This window comes from Oryx dammah, unplaced genomic scaffold, assembly GCF_014754425.2.
Source record: "Oryx dammah isolate SB20612 unplaced genomic scaffold, SCBI_Odam_1.1 HiC_scaffold_25, whole genome shotgun sequence".
NCBI classification, from domain to species: Eukaryota; Metazoa; Chordata; class Mammalia; order Artiodactyla; family Bovidae; genus Oryx; species Oryx dammah.
In genome coordinates, this window is record NW_024070209.1 from 14,672,113 (window position 1) to 14,692,349 (window position 20,237).

General features: G+C 41.6%; 1 protein-coding gene across 1 annotated transcript in view; it reads right to left on the bottom strand.

Annotated features, from left to right (window-relative positions):
- The window catches only part of NLRC4 (NLR family CARD domain containing 4), a 44,196-nt gene extending 24,656 nt beyond the window's left edge, over positions 1-19,540 (bottom strand). Inside the window, exons 1-4 of the mRNA XM_040224578.1 lie at positions 19,291-19,540; positions 8,299-8,424; positions 6,186-6,446; positions 3,317-5,311 (exon numbers count right to left, since the gene is read on the bottom strand). Coding sequence (XP_040080512.1) covers positions 3,317-5,311; positions 6,186-6,446; position 8,299 — 2,257 coding nt within the window. The 5' untranslated portion in view covers positions 8,300-8,424; positions 19,291-19,540. The remainder of the gene's footprint in view (positions 1-3,316; positions 5,312-6,185; positions 6,447-8,298; positions 8,425-19,290) is intronic.
- Positions 19,541-20,237: the final 697 nt, after the last annotated feature.

Sequence of the window (20,237 nt, forward strand, 5' to 3'; positions counted from 1 at the left end):
AAAGAGAAACCATGGTCATAGGTTGAAATATTCAACATAAAAATTATGTTAGTTCTCTCTATGTGTGTGTGTGTCTATGTGTGTGTGTGCCAAGTTACTTCAGTCATACCTGACTCTTCCTGAAGCTATGGACTGTAGCCCTCCAAGCTCCTCTGTCCATGGAATTCTCCAGGTAAGAAAACTAAAGTGGGTTCCATGCCCTCCTCCAGGGGGTCTTCTGGACCCAAGGATCAAACCAGTGTCTGATGTCTCCTGCATTGATAGGCATGTCCTTTACCACTTGCCCCACTAATTTGGGAGAGCCTCAAATTAGTCTATGATGCTGCTGCTAAGTGCTTCAGTCGTGTCAGACTCTGTGCGACCCCAGAGATGGAAGCCCACCAGGCTCCGCCATCCCCGGGATTCTCCAGGCTGAAGTGGGTTGCCGTTTCCTTCTCCAACGCATGAAAGTGAAAAGTGAAAGTGAAGTCGCTCAGTCATGTCGGACTCTTAGCGACCTCATGGACTGTAGCCTACCAGGCTCCTCCGTCCATGGGGTTTTCCAAGCAAGAGTACTGGAGTGGGTTGCCATTGCCTTCTCTGAAATTAGTCTACAAATCAATGTAATTCCAACCAAGATCTCAGGAAGAATTTTTGACGATATAAATGTGATTCTTCGGAATTCACTGCCAGTCTAGTGGTTAGAACTCTATGTTTTCACTACCGAGGGCTCAGATTCAGTCCCTGGTTGAGAAACTAAGATCCCACAGGCTACGAGCCGTAGCCAAAAAAAAAAGTGATTCTAAAAATTATATGGAAGAACAAAGGAACTGGAATATTTTGTAATTTTTTAGAAAAAGGAAAAGTAATTTGGAGAAATAATACTACCCAATTTTATGACTTACTATAAAGCAAAAGTTATTAAGACAATGGAGTATTGACAAGAAATAGGCATAGGTATTGGCAAATGAAAGATCAATGGAAAATAGTATTCAGAATTACACCCATACAACTACAGCCAAATAATTTGGGCAAGGATAAAAAGGTTATTCAAACATGAAAGAATTGCCATTTCAATAAACAGAATAACTGGATATCCATAGGGAAGAAAAATGAACTTTGATCTAAACTTAACACTTTACACAGATGTTAAAGTGCATCACAGATCTGAATGTAAAACGTAAAACTTCAAAAGAAAATATGGAAAAAATCATGTTGACCTAGGGTTATGCAAAGAGTTCTTAGACATGACATCGAAAGCGTGATTCACAAAGAGAAAAAGTGGACGGCAATAAAACTTTTGTCCTGTGAAAGACACTGTTAAAGAATGAAAAGACTACAGATTGGGAGAAAATATTTTCAGATAACTTATCTGACAAAGGACTTGTATCCAGAATGTATTAAAAAAAAACACTTAAAACTCAACACTAAGAAAACACATTAACCCAATTAAGAATGGGGAAAAACTTGAACAGACATTTCACTAAGTTGGCAAATAAGGGCATGAAAAATTTTCAATTTTTATCTGCCAACTCTGATGAGATAACATTATGCATAGAGTTCTAGTTTCTCCATATCCTCAGCAGCACTTGGTATTATTGTTTCCTTTATTATTATTATTATAAAATGAAAAAAAAAGAGACAAATGGGAAGAATACTAAGTGCTAGTGAGAATGCAGAACAACTAAAATTCTCATGTATTGCTATGAAAATGTAAAAGGTACACAGTGGAAAATAGCTGGGAAGTTTCTTCAAAAGTTAAACAAGCACTTGTCATATGGTTCAGCAGTTCCAGCACTAAATATTTACCCAAGTGAATTGAAAACTTATTTTTACATAATAATGTTTATAGTAGCTTTACTTATAATTGCCCAAGCTGAAAATAACCTACATGCCCTTCAGTAGTGACTAGATCCTAGCTGTAAGAAAAAATAAGTGCTGATTATAAACTCAAATGTCAGAGAGGGTGAGAGAGATGATGTTATTACAAGAAGTAGAATAGATGACCTCTGTGTCTTACTGAAGATTATGTGTCTTGTCCAAAGAGCATAGCATCAGACCATGAGGCTCTAGCCAGCTGTTACCAAGTGCAGTTGTCAAGTCTGTAATTTTCAAGAGAAATGAGAATACTGTATTTTCATATGACATCTCCCAACTTCAAAATGGTGACAGCTCCTTCAAGGAAAAGAATCACTGTGAGGCGAGAGGGAAAGGAAAGAGACTTTTCATTAGAGATTGTTTTATAATTCGGACCATGTGAATACCTTACTCAAAAAATAAATTTAAAATATTAAGAGCAAAATATTGGCCAACATTAAAAAAGAAATTTTTAAAAATATGTAGATCAAATTCAGCCTGTAAGTGACCAGTTTGCCAAATTGGCACAAAAGAATTGCCATCAAGAGGAGACGGTAAGCCTTCTAGCACAGAAGGTATTTTAATAGTCTGAGTAACTCTCCAGAACCTCATAGAAGGGATTCTTGCATTGAGTAGAAGGTTGCATAGCTTATCCCCTACATGGTGACAAGTGAGGCAGAGCCAAAAGGGAAATCATTTGCGGATGAAAACCAATCTCAGATTACAGTCACATAAAGCAAGGCTCCTGTCGACCATAACTACACAGAACTCAGCAGCCCCTGCTCTGGTTAACAGGAGGGATCTACACAGATGTGGCTGGTCTACACAGGTAACCCTCACCCTTAGTGTTATTTTGAATTTGGTGAAAACTCCCCTTTACCCAGAAAGATTTACCCCATATGTATTGTGTCTGTTGTCTCGAATTTCTTCATGTTAGACAAAATCTGTTCCACGAATTTTCTTTCAAAATGAATGATACTTGCGGTAGAGGTGGGACTGGTTGTGTGCTGCAATGTCCTGGTTAAGAGTCTAGTGACATGACTGGCCAGCAGCTTCTGTAGGTGATCAATTAATGGGTGGTTTTCCTCCCAGACTTCAAAGAAGGACAGGTGCTACTTGGTAGGAAAGCAGTGAGTGTTGGGTTGAGACAGAGATGCTGACAGGATGGAGGGGTCACAGAAAACAAGCTTAACCTACTGTATACATATACATGCACACACACACCTACACACACACATACACTCACACACCACCGTACACACTACCACATAGCTATGCAGTCAGAATCCACCCTAGGGCCTCCCAACCTGACAGCCTTCCCCCAGCAAGGAACTCTCTCCCAAGCCCTCCCACTTCCCTTCTAGGTCCTGACTTCTGGTAGAAACTATTGGAAAATTTCAGGCAAAACAAATGATAGCTAATATTTCTGCAGTAAATAACCAGGTTGTATTATAGCTTAAACTGCTGGTGTTCACAATACCTGGCAGCCGTTGAATCTGTAGGTCATGAACAGCCAAGGTCTGCAGGTTTGTCACAGATGTGATATGCTGCTCGTCTTCTAGGTTGAGGGGACTGGCTTCCACTATGAGGGAATGAATGTTCTTACAGGTGCTGAGGACTGAACTGAGGCTTCCAGCCATTCCGACACATCTCTTAATGTGCAATCTGAGGCTTTTAGCTGAGTTGAATATTTTCTCCAGGTATTTGATATCTTTCTTACTCAACTTGCAGAAATCCCGGAGTGTGACTTCCAAGGTCTTAAACTTCTGCTTCCAGTTGAAGAACAAAGACACAGCCCTGCTGGGAATGTAGGTTCCTGAGAACTCTTGATCTTGGGTCCTGCCTATGTCTTCTGTGGTCTTGTCCCACGAAGCCACAGCCCCCCCATAGAAGTCCAGTTTAACGAAGTCCAGAGCACTTGCACAGTTAGGCAAGTCTTCAAAGAAGTCAAATAAGTAGTCAGGGATATTCTCTGAGTTGATATATAAGCTTTTACCGCGAAAGAAAGCTTCAAATTCTTTGCTCAGGCTAGATGTGGATATACTCTCATGGAATAAGTTGATTCCACACTCTGTAAAGGAATTGACATTTATGGCTTTCAGAATTTCTTGCACAGTGGTGCTTTTCATATTTTGCATAGATTCCTGCCTCCAGAGAGGCCTCTTGGTGACAGAAAGTCCAAAGAGACTGCCATGTTGATACACTGATGACAAGTGTTTCAGAATAGTCCGGGTGGCTTCAGCAGATGAGCCGCACGTGTACAGGAGCAAGTTGCTGTACTTGGATGTAATGTCTGAAATGGAAACCATTTTCTGCAGGTGACCATTCCCCTTGGTCACCTCCGCTGGTTCTCCAGATGTCAGTAAACTGCTGAGTCTGCGTCCTGCTGTGTACTCCTGGAATGATTGATGAAAGAATTTATACTTTGGCTTGAACCGTTGTGCTGTGTATTTACAGAGGAGTCCTGTTGTCAGCAGGACATCCTCGTTCACATTGGACAAGTCATCTGGTTCGAAATCAAACCTGCGGGAAAACACACCCTCCAGAGCTAGGTCTCCACAGTGGTCCAAGCTCTGAGTGACTTCACTAGGAGCCAGCCCTTTACGTTTGTGCCTGTTTTTATTTATTAGCAGATCATAGAAGGCACAGAACAGTGTGGTTTGTGTGTGAGAGTGGAACTCACTTTTCCCCATCTGAATTGCACAAGTGATGACCACAAAGAGAGGGGTCTTCATTAGATTCCTCAGGCACCTGGATTTCTGAATTTGGAGCAACAAGCCTTCGGCGAACTCCTTTCTCAGCACTTCCTGGATGAGAGCCTGGGCACTGCTCTCAGTCATATCCCCCACCTCGGCAATCAGAGCCCCAAACTGCCGGATGTGCCTCAGACTCTCCGTGGTGGTGGTGACGATAACCATATTCTTGAAGCGGTGGTTTTCCTTTATCAGGGCTTCAATTTCTGGGCAGTTCTGGGCCTTGAATTCATTGTAGCCATCAAGGAGGAAAAGAACCCTCTGCCGTAACTTCAGCAGCGTGGCCATGAAAGTCTGCTTACTGATCACATCAGGTATATCCAGGAGTTGGTCAGACAGGGTTTTGAAGAGTCCACCCTGGGCCCTGCTCAGACGAAGAAAGAAGACTAATTTGAACTTGGTGAGAGCCTGGCACTCTCCGGAGGCCCAGAGCATGGCGATTCGCTGCAGCAGAGTGGACTTCCCTTTGCCTGATTCCCCTTCAATGATGCAGGGGCTCTGAAGAGTTTCCAGCAGGCCACTCAGGGTCAGCTGCTCCAGGCGGTGATGGTGTTGGTCCTTCTTCCATAGCACCGGTTCTGTGAAGGTGCTTTTCAAATTAAACATGATGTCAATATCTTCACCCAGGGGATAGAAGTTGAGAAAAGATGGGCTCTGATAGAAGTACTTTAATTCCTGAGCCAAATCATCTAAGTCGTCTTCTGACATCTGATGAAAAAGACCTGTTAGAGAAGAGGTGAGTTAAAAAGGACCCAGTTCTGTGTGTCCCCAGAACTTAGCGTTCAGGAGGAGGAAGGAAGGGGTGGTGCTGAGAATCTGACTTTAATTTCATTCCCCAGTTCTGGACTGGCAGAAATGGTTCCAGATATTTACTTCTGCTTTTCCCTGTTAGCCTTTACCCTCATTCCCCTTCTGTTTCTTCATTTCCACCACCAAACTTTGTAGCAGCTGATTGGAAAGGAGAGGAGCCAGTGTTTGGGATAAGGAAAGTACATGAGACTAGTGGGGAAATGGCTTAGAATGATGGTCTGGGGTGTCGCTCAGCAAATCAAGAGTTAACCTTGATTAATATTTCATGAAAAGCAGAATCATGCTTCTTTAGTCAGGCTCTCTTTAGCATGGAGCTTGGATCAGAGTAGGTAGTCACGGGGCCACTTGTCCAAAGACGGTCCTCATCAGATTGAGGAATGTTGAAACTGCACTGACTTCTCTTTTTTAGGGGTGTGGGCACTTGGCATGACGGATCTTAGTTCCCTGACCAGGGACTGAACCTGTGTCCCCTGCAGTGGAGTGTGGAGTCTTAACCACTGAACTGCCAGGTGAGTCCTTGCTTTGACTACTTAAGTAGCTTCATTATCCAGTTTGATTCTGAAGTCAGACTACGCTAAATCATTTATTCCCTGACCTTGGAGTTTCTTATTTGGCTTCACCATCAAGTAATCTAGTGGGAGTGTTTTTCTTTTTCCTGAATGTGACCAAAGCTCACAGCCCAGGAATATGAAAAGGGAGGAGAGCAGAGGCTCTGTCATGGGGATTATGGATCTTCTTCGTGGTTTATTCTATTTGTAGAACATATAAAAGCAAACTGATACTTACTTAGTCCATGCAATTCCTGAAACAGAGGATAGTTCCACTTTTCAAGGGATTTAAGAAAGAGGTTACAGGCTTCTGAACCCTTCTTCAAAATCATGTGAATGATCCCTCTCGCAGCGTCCTGCTCAGACTTCTCGCTGCAAATGACACTTACTTCTTCGTAATTCATAACATTCCATACAAATAGCTCATCCAAAATTTGCTTTATCACAGTCATTCCCATCCTTTGAATGAGAGCTTGACTGTTCTCCTTTATGAAGTTCACTGAGAAAGTGAGGGGAAATATACATATTTATTCATTTGTACAAAATATATATACTAGCATCATGTTGCCAGAGCATTAGGTTCATTCGTCCCCCCCCCACCACCTCCTTTGGACCTATCTTGAATTATGGGAACACCGAATGCTTGAATCCCAGGCCTTCAAGCAGAGCTCTGGAAAGCCCTTCATTCCTAACATCAGAGTCCTTGGTGAACAAGATGTTTTATTCTCTGATAAAAAAGTAAAGTGAGTAATCTTGTCCTTGCTGTACAGGAGTAAGGTCAGAGGGGCAAGATGTTGGGCTTTCAAACAAGGAGACTGGCATACAATCTGCCCGTTGCTACCATCTGTGTAACCTTGAAAAAGTGAAAGTGTTAGTTGCTCAGTCAAGTCTGACTCTTTGTGACCTCATGGACAGTAGCCCTCCAGGTTCCTCTGTCCATGGAATTCTCCAGGCAAGAATACTGGAGTGGGCTGCCATTTCCTTTTCCAGGGAATCTTCCCAACCCAGGGATCAAACCCAGGTTTCCTGCATTGGCAGACAGATTCTTTACCATCTGAGCCAACAGGGAAGCCTTGGCAAGTTGCTAAGCCTCTCTGAGCCTGTTTCAGTGCTGCGCTGCCGACCATGGAAAACACTGCCTCTCTGAGGGAAAAGGCCCAAATTCATAGCACATACCAATGTGCACATTATATTTCCACTGTGGCCAATTTCAAGCTAACAATGTATGTCAGCTGGCTAGCATAAAGCATAAACATTCACCAATCAGGTCTCATAAAACAGTAAGAACCAGCTCCAGTATACCATTGGTTCCTTATCTATACAATGGAGTTGAGATGTTACTTATGAAATGGTAGTGAGAATTCATGTGTAGTATTTCATAGAAAGTAATAGCTCAATAAATGTTAGCTACTATTGTTAGCCATTATTCTGTTGCCACAACTCAAAGGAGTAGCACATTTTATCTGAGGTGAAATTTGGTGTTTTCTGAAGAGTATCACTGCAAAACTCTCATCTCTCATGGTGAGTTTCCCTGGAAAAGCTGTCTCATGTCTGACTTGCCAAGATCTAACTCTCCCAGGCAGTCTCTGCCAGCTCTGAGAAATGTCTCTCTGGTGTCGTACTCTCAGACATTGTCTGCATTACTTTTCTCCCGGGCTAGGCTGCTCCTGCTTTTCAAATCTTTCTTGACAAATCCAAGTGGATATCTGCTCCCAAAGACCCCACAGCCTCTCTGATCTGAACTGCATCATCAGGTGCTCAGACCTCCAGAGTCCCATCCAAGGTCCCCCTTGTCTCTGTCGCTGATCCCTACTGCTAACCTCAGCTGGAATGTCATCACATTTTCTGAGATGGTACATGTTCTATATTTGTACTGTCTGGTAGTAGAGCCATTAGTCATATGAGGCTATTGAGCAGTTGAAGTGTGGCTTGTGTGACTGTGTGACTGAATTTTAAATTTTATTTAATTTTTGTTTATTTGAATTCACATCTTAAATAGACACATATGGCTACTTGCTACTAACTACATTGGACAGCATACTCTAGACATGGTCATCAAGGTGGAAAGAGTTACGTTTTGGTTGCCACTTAGATCTACACAATATTCAAGCAGGTGATGGCAGGGGACCAATATTTTAAAACCATCACTCTTTGTGGCTTATCTGTGGTTCTGCCATTTATCACAGGCCACCATATTGATAACTGAATTCTCCAAATCACAGAAGAATATATGATGGCAATTCCATATATAACTGATCGAAGGAAGGCATAAATTGATTTTTCTATTCAATACCACCCATATTTGAAAGCATACTATGTAATCAGGCAGGTTTGATTTCTAGTATACTTACTTTTTCTGAATAAAAACTTCCCAGCTTTATATATCTAAAAGACAATATTATTTCCAAATGGAGAAATCAAATATGACTCCAATATTATCCTCTTCTTTCTGTAAAATGGCTCCTCATTCTGTAAAACTAACAAGACAGAAACTATCAGGAAGCAACCACTGTCACTTTCCCTTTTTTTTTTCCACACCAAGAAGAACACGGATTACGTAATGTTTGACATCTGTTTTTTTCATTTACTGAAGTTTTTGAGACCTTTCTGTGCCAGTTAAATATTAAACTGCTTCATTTTTTTAAAGATTTTTGATGTGGACCATTTTTATAGTCTTTACTGAGTTTGTTACAACATTGTTCCTGTTTTATGTTTTGGTTCTTTGGCCAGGAGGCGTATGGGGTCTTAGCTCCCTGACCAGGGATTGAACCCACACTCCCTGCACTGGAAGGCAAAATCTTAACCACTGGATCACCAGGGGAGTCCCAAAATTGCCTCATTTTAAAAATCAATCTCATTGATGTATACTTCACACGCAATAAAATACAAGGAACTTTCACAAATGTACACACCGAAGTTAATTTTACCCCAGTCAAGATTTAGAAAATTCCCATCAGTGCAGAAAGTTCCCTTGTGCCTCTTTATAGTCCCCATCAAAGCAACCACTGATCTGATTTCTTTAACTATAAATTACTTTTGCCTGTTCTAGCACGTGTGTGTGTGTGTGTAGTGGGAATTCCTAATAATGTACTTTCACAGCCTTGAGAAATTTCACAGAAATAGCACCTGGAAAAACAGCATATGTTAAGAAACTGTGTTAATGATTATCTTTCATGTTTTTCTTAGAATAATCGCCTGTTACAAACCCCAAGACCAGACCCAGAAGGGAGTATGACTGGGATCGTGAAAGCATGGACCTTGGACACCGGGCCAGCATCAGGCATGAACGCCGCCTACACACTTGCTAATTGTTCCCAAGACTAGCTGAGAAGGGGGTGAAACAAGGAGATCTGGACTATGTCAGTGTAGTGTCTTGAGAAAGATAAGATCAAAGAAAGTCTTGTAGTCTGCAATTAGGAATAAAACCTGGACTCAGAGTGGACTCTGCACCTCAGTCCAATAGAGGCTGCAGATCCCTTGACCCATTGCACCAGATTTCATGTCTGTCTTCATTCTCATCGCTTGCTGCCAGACCATTAGGGCAACATGTGTGCTCAGTTGTGTCCAACTCTTTGCGACCCCATGGACTGTAGCCCACCAATATCCTCTGTCTGTAGGATTTTCCAGGCAAGAATACTAGAATGGGTAGCCATTTCCTCCTCCAGGGGATCTTCCCGATCCAAGGTTGGAACCCATGTCTCCTGAGTCTCCTGCATGGGCAGGCAGATTCTTTTACCACTGAGCCACCTGGAACCCCCTGCCTGTTCTAGAAGTTCATGTAAATGGACAAATGTAGTGTTACTCTTGTGTCTGGCTCCTTTCACTTACTCTTGTGCTGTTAAATTTTGCCTTATTTTTTGCAGGTGTTGATAGTTCAGTCCTTTTTAAATTGCTGAGCTGTATTTCACTGTTGGAAAAGATGCATTTACCTATTAGTTCTGTTGATAAACATTTGGTTTGTTTCCAGTTTTTGGCTGTCATGAATGAAGCTTCTATGAACATTCATGGACAAGTATTTTTATAAACATATGTTTCTACTTCCATAAAATATGGAAAATAAAAAATATGATTAGTGCAACGGTTTGCCTTTTATTCTTTTGCATCTTTTGAAGAGCAAAACATTTTTATTTTTATGAAGCCCAACTTACTAATTTTCTTTTTTGATTCATGCTTTTTGTGTCCTATCAACAAAATCACTCTCATCCTGAGCTACAAAGATTTTCATCTACTTTCTTCTAGAGGTTTTGTAAGTTTAGATTTTATTTAGGTCCCATTCATTTATTTGTCGCTTATTTTTGGCTGCATTGGGTCTTCACTGTTGCTCCTAGGCTTTGCCTCGTTTTAGCAAGTGGAGCCTGCTCTCTCGCTGTGATCCATGGGCCTCTTGGAGCAGTGGCTTTTCTTATTGTGGCACATGGGCTCCAGAGCTTGTGGGCTCAGCAGCTGTGGTGCCTGGGCTTCGTCACTCCGCAGCATGTATGATTTTATTTCCTGGACCAGGGATTGAACCTGTGTCCCCTACACTGGCAGACAGACTCTTAACTGCTAGACCACCAGGGAAATCCCCATTGATCCATTGTGAGATAATTTTCTTGGTTATGATGTGAGATAAGGAGTTGAGTTTCACTTTTTTTCCATAGGGATATACAAAGTTTCCATCATGATTGGTTGAGAAGAATATCTTTTACCCATTGAATTTGTGAATCTACTTTTGGACTCTATTCTGTTCCACTTATTTATGTCTGTCTTTGTGCCAATATCACACTTTCTTGATTACTGTATCCTTATAGTAAGTCCTGAAATCAGGTAGTGTAAATTCTTCAATTTTTTTCTTTTTGAGAATTGTTTGCATTCCCATATTTATTTTATTTTGTTTTATTTTTACCGTGACAAGTTAGGGCAGTTTATTACATAGCAAAAGCAGTTGGAACAGAGAAACAGGAAATGATGGCGAACATTGATAGTGATGCACCTTCTAAATCACCTAAGTCCTGGAATCAAACCTCCTGTTTTCCAAGTTGTGGATGCTACAGGGTGTCACAGTTCAACCCTTCTGCCTACACTTAGAGTTCCCTCTCTTCAGAGCCTGGTTTATTTCAGTTCTCTGCTGTTTCCTGTGTAACTTCTAGATCAAGAAAGTGCAAATAAGCTTTATATAAACACTTGAAATTTATTTCCTGGAAGTTCACCAGATCAGACTTGTGAATCCTCCCTGTTCTGCATAGTAGAAAACAAGTTATATAATTTCTATTTCTCAGGGCAGAAAGGGCTATGCAAGACACAGAACACTGGGACTGATGCCTGGAACCTTGGAATCATATTTTATTTATTTTTAAATATTATAATTTTATTGGAGTATAGTTCATTTTCAATGTTAGTTTTAGGTCTACAGCTAAGTGATTCAGTTATACATATATACATATTCTTTTTTAGATTCTTTTCTCATACAGGTTATCATAGAATATTGAGTAGAATCTCCTGTGCTATACGGTAGGTCCTTGTTGGTTATCTATTTACATATAGTAGTGTGTGAATGTTTGGGACTTCCCTGGTGGTTCAGACAGTAAAGAATCAGCCTGAGACCTGGGTTTGATCCCTGGGTTGGGAAGATCACTGGTGTGTATGTTCATCTCAAGCTCCTGATTTGTCCCTCCCTGCTAAGGCAATGGCACCCCACTCCAGTACTCTTGCCTGGAAAATCCCATGGATGGAGGAGCCTGGTGGGCTACAGTCCATGGGGTCGCTGAGTCAGACACAACTGAGCGAATTCACTTTCACTTTTCACTTTCATGCATTGGAGAAGGAAATGGCAACCCACTCCAGTGTTCTTGCCTGGAGAATCCCAGGGACGGGGGAGCCTGGTGGGCTGCTGTCTATGGGGTCACACAGAGTCGGATACCACTGGATGATTTAGCAGCAGCAGCAGCTATCCCGACATTTCCCTTTTGGTAACCATAAGTTTGTTGTCATTATCTGTAAGTCTGTTTCTGTTTTGTAAATAAGTTCATTTGTATCTCTTTTTAAAAAATTAGATTCCACATATGGGTGGTATCTTATGATATTTGTCTTTCTCTGTCTAACTTATTTCACTTACTCTGATAATCTCTAGATCCATTCATATTGCTTCAAATGACATCATTTCATTCTTCTTTATGGCTGAATAATATTCCTAGGTTTAAGCAAACTAAATGTCCATCAACAGAGGAATAGATGGAGAAGTTGTATATATATACAATGGAATATTACTCAGACATAAAAAAGAATGAACTTATGCTATTTGCAGCAACATGGACAGATTTAGAGATTATCTTGTCCCAAGGAAAGGAAGGAAGCTACTGTCATAAGCTACAGTATTGCTGAATTTTGAGGACATGGTGTTAACTGAAATAAATTAGTCATAAAAAATGAATACTATGTGCTTTAACTTACATGAAATGTCTAGAGTAGCCAAAACATTCATAGAAACAGGAAGTAGAATGGTGGTTGCCAGGAGATGTTGGGAGGGTGGAAATGGGGCATTTTTGCTTAATGGAGACAATTTCAATTTTTCAATATGCAAAAGTTCTGGAGATTCTACCACAGTGTGAATATACATAACTGCTACTGAATTGTACACTTAAACGTGGTTAAAATAGGGCAGTTCCCTGGTGGTTCAGTGGTCAAGACTCTGCTTCCACTGCAGAGGCATTGGTTCCAGGAACTAAGACCCTACAATCCATATGGCGTGGCCAAAAAATAAATAAAATAAAACCCAATATCTATTTTTAAAAAATGGTTAAGATGGTAGATATCATGTTACATGTATTTTGCTACATTAAATTTAAAAAAAAATTGTCACTGTGTTTCCTTTTTGCCATTACTATCATTAATCCTGTCATATGACTATTATTAAAAATTAAATTATATAAAGGAGGGAGGTGTCTGAAATGATTTGTTTAAATGTCAAATATGTGACGAATACCCAGCTAAGATACAAATAGTCATACTCGTAGGGCCAAACTTTTCATCACTGGACAAATAAACGAGATTAAAATGGAACTTTTTAGATGACTAATGTATGGGGCACCAAAGACCTGGACCCCAGTGCATCTGTGTGAGCTGCCAGGCATCTGAGGCTTTCAGAGACAAGAGAAGCAAGAAAAGCTGTCAAAGGATGAGAGAGTCTCCTTGAAGACAACTTTTCAAACTGCTGAAATCATTAGCACGTCATGATATCAACTGAGGGCAGGCAGGCAGATTGAAAACCACAGTCACAGAAAAATAACCAATCTAATCACATGGACCACAGCCTTGTCTAACTCAATAAAACTATGAGCCATGCCATGTAGGACCACCCAAGATGGATGGGTCATGGTGGAGAGTTCTGACAAAACGTGGTCCACTGGAGAAGGGAATGGCAACCACTTCAGTATTCTTGCCTTAAGAACCCCATGAACAGTATGAAAAGGCAAAAAGATAGGACACAGAAAGATGAATTCACCAGGTCGATAGGTGCCCAATATGCTACTGGAGATCAGTGGAGAAATAACTTCAGAAAGAATGAAGAGATGGAGCCAAAGCAAAAACAACACCCAGTTGTCTATGTGACTGGTGATGGAAGCAAGGTCCGAGCTGTAAAGAGCAATATTGCACAGGAACCTGGAATGTTAGGTCCATGAATCAAGGCAAATTGGAAGTGGTGAAACAGGAGATGGCAAGGGTGAACGTTGACATTCTAGGAATCAATGAACTTAAACGGATGGGAATAGGTGAATTTAACTCAGATGACCATTATATTTACTACTGTGGGCAGGAATCCCTTAGAAGAAATGGAGTAGCCATCATGGTCAACAAAAGAGTCTGAAATGCAGTACTGGGATGCAGTCTCAAAAATGAGAGAATGACCTCTGTTCGTTCCCAAGGCAAACCATTCAATATCATGGTAATCCAAGTTGATGCCCTGATCAGTAATGCTGAAGAAGCTGAAGTTGAACGGTTCTATGAAGACCTACAAGACCTTCTAGAACTAACACCCAAAAAAGGTGTCCTTTTCATGATAGGGGACTGGAATGCAAAATTAGGAAGTCAAGAAACACCTGGAGTAACAGGCAAATTTGGCCTTGGAGTACAGAATGAAGCAGGGCAAAGGCAAATAGAATACTGCCAAGAGAATGCACTGATCAGAGCAAACACCCTCTTCCAACAGCACAAGAGAAGACTCTACACATAGACATCACCAGATGGTCAACACCGAAATCAGATTGATTATATTCTTTGCAGCCAGAGATGGAGAAGCTCTATACAGTCAGCAGAAATGAAACTGGGAGCTGACTGTGGCTCAGATCATGAAATCCTTATTGCCAAATTCAGACTTAAATTGAATAAAGTAGGGAAAACCACTAGACCATTTAGATATGACCTCAACCAAATCCCTTATGATTATACGGTGGAAGTGAGAAATAGATTTAAGGGACTACACCTGATAGAGTGCCTGATGAACTATGGATAGAAGTTAGTGACATTGTTCAGGAGACAGGGATCAACCCATAACTAAGAAAAAGAAATGCAAAAAGGCAAAATGGCGGTCTGACGAGACCTTACAAATAGCTGTGAAAAGAGAGAAGCAAAAAGCAAAAGAGAAAAGGAAAGATATACCTATTTGAACGGAAAATTCCAAAGAATAGCAAAGAGATAAGAAAGCCTTCCTCAGTGATCATTTCAAAGAAATAGAGGAAAACAACTGAATGGGAAAGAGTAGAGATCTCTTCAAGAAAATTAGAGATACCAAGGGAACATTTCATGAAAAGATGGGCTCAATAAAGGACAGAAATGGTATGAACCTAACAGAAGCAGAAGATATTAAGAAGCGGTGGCAAGAATACACAGAAAAACTATACAAAAAATGTCTTCATGACCCAGATAATCACGATGGTGGGATCACTCACCTAGAGCCAGACATCCTGGAATGTGAAGTCAAGTGGGCCTTAGGAAGCATCACTACAAACAAAGCTAGTGGAGGTGATGGAATTGCAGTTGAACTATTTCAAATCCTTAAAGATGATGCTGTGAAAGTGCTGCACTCAGTATGCCAGCAAATTTGGAAATCTCAGCAGTGGCCACAGGACTGGAAAAGGTCAGTTTTCATTCCAATCCCAAAGAAAGGCAATGCCAAAGAATGCTCAAACTACCCCACAATTGCACTCATCTCACAGGCTAGCAAAGAAATGCTCAAAATTCTCCAAGCAGACTTCAGCAATATGTGAACTGTGAACTTCCAGATGTTCAAGGTGGTTTTAGAAAAGGCAGAGGAACCAGAGATCAAACTGCCACATCCATTGGATCATGGAAAAAGCAAGAGAGTTCCAGAAAAACATCTATTTCTGCTTTATTTACTATGTCTAAGCCTTTGACTGTATGGATCACAATAAACTGTGGAAAATTCTTAAAGAGATGGGAATACCAGACCACCTGACCTGCCTGTTAAGAAACCTGTATGCAGGTCAGGAAGCAACAATTAGAACTGGACATGGAACAACAGACTGGTTCCAAATAGGAAAAGGAGTACATCAAGCCTGTATATTGTCACCCTGCTTATTTAACTTATATGCAGAGTACATCATGAGAAACGTGGGGCTGGAGGAAGCACAAGCTGGAATCAAGATTGCCAGGAGAAATATCAATAACTTCAGATGTGCAGATGAACCCACCCTTATGGCAGAAAGCAAAGAAGAACTAAAAAAGGCCTCTTGATGAAAGTGAAAGAGGAAAGTGAAAAAGTTGGCTTAAAACTCAACTAAGAAAGTTAGAAAACTAAGATCATGGCATCCGGTCCCATCACTTCGTGGCAAATAGATGGGGAAACAGTGGATACAGTAGGAGACTTTATATTCTTGGGCTCCAAAATCACTACAGATGGTGACTGCAGCCATGAAATTAAAAGATGCTTGCTCCTTGAAAAGTTATGCAACCTAGGTATCATATTAAAAAGCAGAGCCATTACTTTGCCAACAAAGGTCCGTCTAGTCAAGGCTATGGTTTTTCCAGTAGTCATGTATGGATGTGAGAGTTGGACTGTGAAGAAGGCTGAGTGCCAAAGAACTGCTGCTTTTGAACTGTGGTGTTGGAGAAGACTTGAGAGTCCCTTGGACTGCAAGGAGATCCAACCAGTCCATCCTAACGGAAATTAGTCCTGAATATTCATTGGAAGGACTGATGTTGAAGCTGAAACTCCAACACTTTGGCCACCTAATGTGAAGAGCTGACTCATTTGAAAAGACACTGATGCTGGAAAGATTGAAGGTGGGAGGATAAGGGGAAGACAGAGGATGAGATGGTTGGATGGCATCACCGACTCAATGGACATGGATTTGGTCGGACTCCAGGAGTTGGTGATGGACAGGGAGGCCTGGCGTGCTGGGGTTCATGGGGTCGCAAAGAGTCGGACACTACTGAGTGACTGTACTGAACTGATATCAACTGAAGTGTATTACAATTAATATAATTTAAAAAGTGAAATAAAATTTAAACTATCAGAATGCTGTAACTATTCTATATTTTTTCATCAAAGTTTTGTTTCAGTTATTTATATATCCTGGCACTGGGTAGTGATGTCTTACTTATTGTGAATTGAAGTCAATAAGAGTTTGAAGGTCAGTAGGGCTTCCATCAGAGAAGGCAATGGCAACCCACTCCAGTACTCTCGCCTGGAAAATCCCATGGATGGAGGAGCTTGGTGGGCTGCAGTCCATGGGGTCGCAAAGAGTCGGACAAGACTGAGTGAATTCACTTTCACTTTTCACTTTCATGCACTGGAGCAGGAAATGGCAACCCACTCCAGTGTTCTTGCCTGGAGAATCCCAGGGACGGCAGAGCCTGGTGGGCTGCCATCTATGGGGTTGCACAGAATCAGACATGACTGAAGCAACTTAGCAGCAGCAGCAGCAGCAGCAGCAGCAGCAGGGCTTTCATGGAGGAATATTTAATTCTGCCTGGAGGGGGCAAGTGTTGAATATTCTTAAATGAAACCAAAGTTACCAGGCTATAAAGGGGAAAGGCTATTTCTAGGCAGAGGAAACTGCACAGGGTAAGAACTATGGGGAAAAGAGCCTGAAAACAAGGATTGGGACAACTCGTGAGTGTGAGCAAGGGCCTACTTTGCATTTTGATGCCTGGATTGAGGTAAATTCCAGCTCTAGCACCGACAGGCTGGGAATCCTCAATCAAGGGATAGTGACTGGTACACAGAAAGGGTAACAGCTGCTATAGTCTCTTCCTTCCCTTCCTACACGGCCCTTGATAGGTCAGACTTCCGTTTAATGGGTCAGAGTTTAAGTGAGAACAGAAAAAAGAGGAAGGAGATAGAGGAAGGAGGCAAAAAGTTCTTTATATTCACACATAAACAGAATAAACTAGACCCAAAGTTAGCCATCCAGTCACCTTGTCCTCAAAAGTGATTAAAACTTTACGTGGATCATCAGGCAGGAATCTCAGCTGATTTTAAAGATGTTAAAAATTCATATTCAGTTTGGATACTAGAGAGTCTTCCTACCCACAGAGAAGTCTGTGACTAGATTAGAAAACCTAGTCAGACTATTGACCTGTTACTTATTTCTCTCAAGAATAAATGCTGCCTATAGTCCAAAGCTCAGGTCATCCACTCTGTTACCTACTGGCATAAAGAATAAGACTGTGACCAGCTGGCTCCCTTGGGCCCTGACTATGGCTCTGAACACCCCCAGCCCTCAACCTGAAGCAAAATGTCCAGAGAATAATTGAATTACATAGAAGAAGTCCTTTTCCTATATTTGTGCTTTGGAAAATAATATTTAGACTAATTCTAAAAATAGGTATTTTCTTCAGAATGGTTACATGAGTTCCCTAGAACTGAATTTCCTCAGGACCCATAAAACTCATGTCTATGGAGCATTCTGCAGTCTATGGATAAAATTAGAAAAAAGCTGTTAGGACTTCCCTGGTGGTACAGTGAATTGAAATCTGCCTGCTAATACAGGAGACACGGGTTCGATCCCTGATCCAGGAAGATTCCACATGCCGTAGAGCAGCTAAGCCACAACTATTGAGCCTGTGCTCCAGAGCCCGGGAGCCGCAACTCCGGAGCCCATGTGCTTCAGCTGCTGCAGCCTGAGAGCTGTAGAGCCTGTGCTCTGTAGCAAGAGCACCCATAGCAATGAGAAGCCAGCGTACCACAGCTGGAGAGTAGCCCCCACGCACCGCAGAGAAAAGCCCAGGCAGCCACGAAGACCCAGCACAGTCATAAACAAATAAATAAGATTAAACAGAAAAGCAGCTGGGACAGAGATGATCAGTGGGTATTATCTTTCTCCCTTTCGAGTAAAAAGGCTGTAGTCTAGAATGTACTTAGATCTCCATTAGACTCCAGCAATCTCATAGATTATTGTTACTGTTAATGTTACAGGCTTAATTGTGTTCACCCCACCTCCCTGAAATCTATATGTTGAAGCTCTAATCTTCCTGGTGTCCTTATAAGAAGAGTAGATTTGGACACACAGAGACCTGAGAGATGCATGCCCCAAGGAGAGATCATGGGAGGACACAGGGAGAAGGAAGCCATCTGCAAGTTAAGAGAGCAGCCTTAGAAGCCAGACCTGCCGACATTCTGTCTACCTTGGACTTCCGGCCTCCAGGATTGTGAGAAAATAACTTTCTGTTGTTTAAGTCACCCAGTCTGTGGTATTTGGTTACAGCAGCCAGAGCAGGCTAACACAATTAGTATTATAGAAGGTCACTGAACTGTTAAGGGAACAGTGGCAGAAAATGGGGTCCTATCCCATCTTTAGACAATCATTGCATAATCTGCAGCAAGTCACTTGACGTCTCTCTGCATTTTCCACCTCTCTCCTCCAGGGTCGTAAGGATTAACAGAGAAAGTCTGTAAAGACCCTATCAATAACAGGGGTCCTCTAAGCATCCTTCACTTCTCTGTCTAGATAGCAGCTTTCTCCTAATTCAGGGGAGTGGATGGACTGAGCAGTGCCCCCACGGCTTTTCAGCTCTGAACTTTTGCAACTCTAACAGAAGTCTCATGACCCAAAGTATTTTCAAAGTCCTTCCCCTCACTTTGTCTCACAGTAAACACAAATGCACCCCTCTGACTTAACGTTAGTTTAAACCTCAGTTTTTAAAAACTGGATGAAACCCCAGCAGACCAGACTCATGACTCCTAAAGTCTCCCAGCTTGCAAATCCAACCAGTCATGCAACACTGCCCTCTTTAGAGTTAAGGCTTCATACCCACCAAAAACAAATTTTAAATGAATGTAAATCCAAATGTCAATATTTGGTTCCAAAACCCACTTAATACCCCATTCTCTGTCCCCACCGTACCTGGCTGAGCATCCGGTTGCCCTCTTCTTGATGGATCAAAAGACACTTATAAAATAAAAGTTTCTCATCGTGTGGCTAAAAATGAAAATAAAATTTCTTTTCGTTTGCTTTCTGTTTCATCACAATTTCCAGTATTCTTGTAGGTCTGAAGTCTTTCCATTTCCGGCAGGGGATTGTAAGAGAAGGGCAAATACCGACAAGTTCCTCTTTTTCTTCAAAGCATAATAAGGATGGTTTGGACACAGTGTGAACTTCCACTTCAAAAAGAGAAGATGAGTGTAAGTACAAGTGAAATGAGCGTAAAAGATGCAAAGCTGGAAATTCACATCAGGAAAGGAATTACTCATTTTTTCCCTGTTTATTCACAAAATGTGAGTCCTGTTGCTGTTAGTTTATTATTCTATAGCTTAAAATGAAAACAATGTGTTTTGAACATTTAATGTACATTAGTTTTTATTGTTAACCAAGACAGAAAGCAAGAGAAATGAAGAGAGCTGATTTGGTTAGTTAACGTTTATTGCTACCACAGCCAAAGTCATCCTTATCATCTATACCTTGGGTCCCAGAGTGCATGTGTGCAAAGTCGCTTCAGTTGTCTCCAACTCTGTGTGACCCCATGGACTGCAGCCTGCCAGGCTCCTCTGTCCATAGGATTCTGCAGGCAAGAATACTGGAGTGGGTTTCTATGCCCACCTCCAGGGGATCTTCCTGACCCAGGGATCAAGCCCGTGTCTCTTATGTCTCCTGCATTGGCAGGTGGCTTCTTTACCACCAGCGCCACCTGAGAAGCCCTCGGATTCCAGGGGACTTTAGCAAATGCATACTTTTTGTCACCAGAGTCCTGAGCAAGATTAACACAGAGCAAATGAACCACCACTGTTGATTCATCCCATGATGGTATTCAGGGCATCCTCCTGACTGAAGAGCCACTGGCTCCCACTTGTACA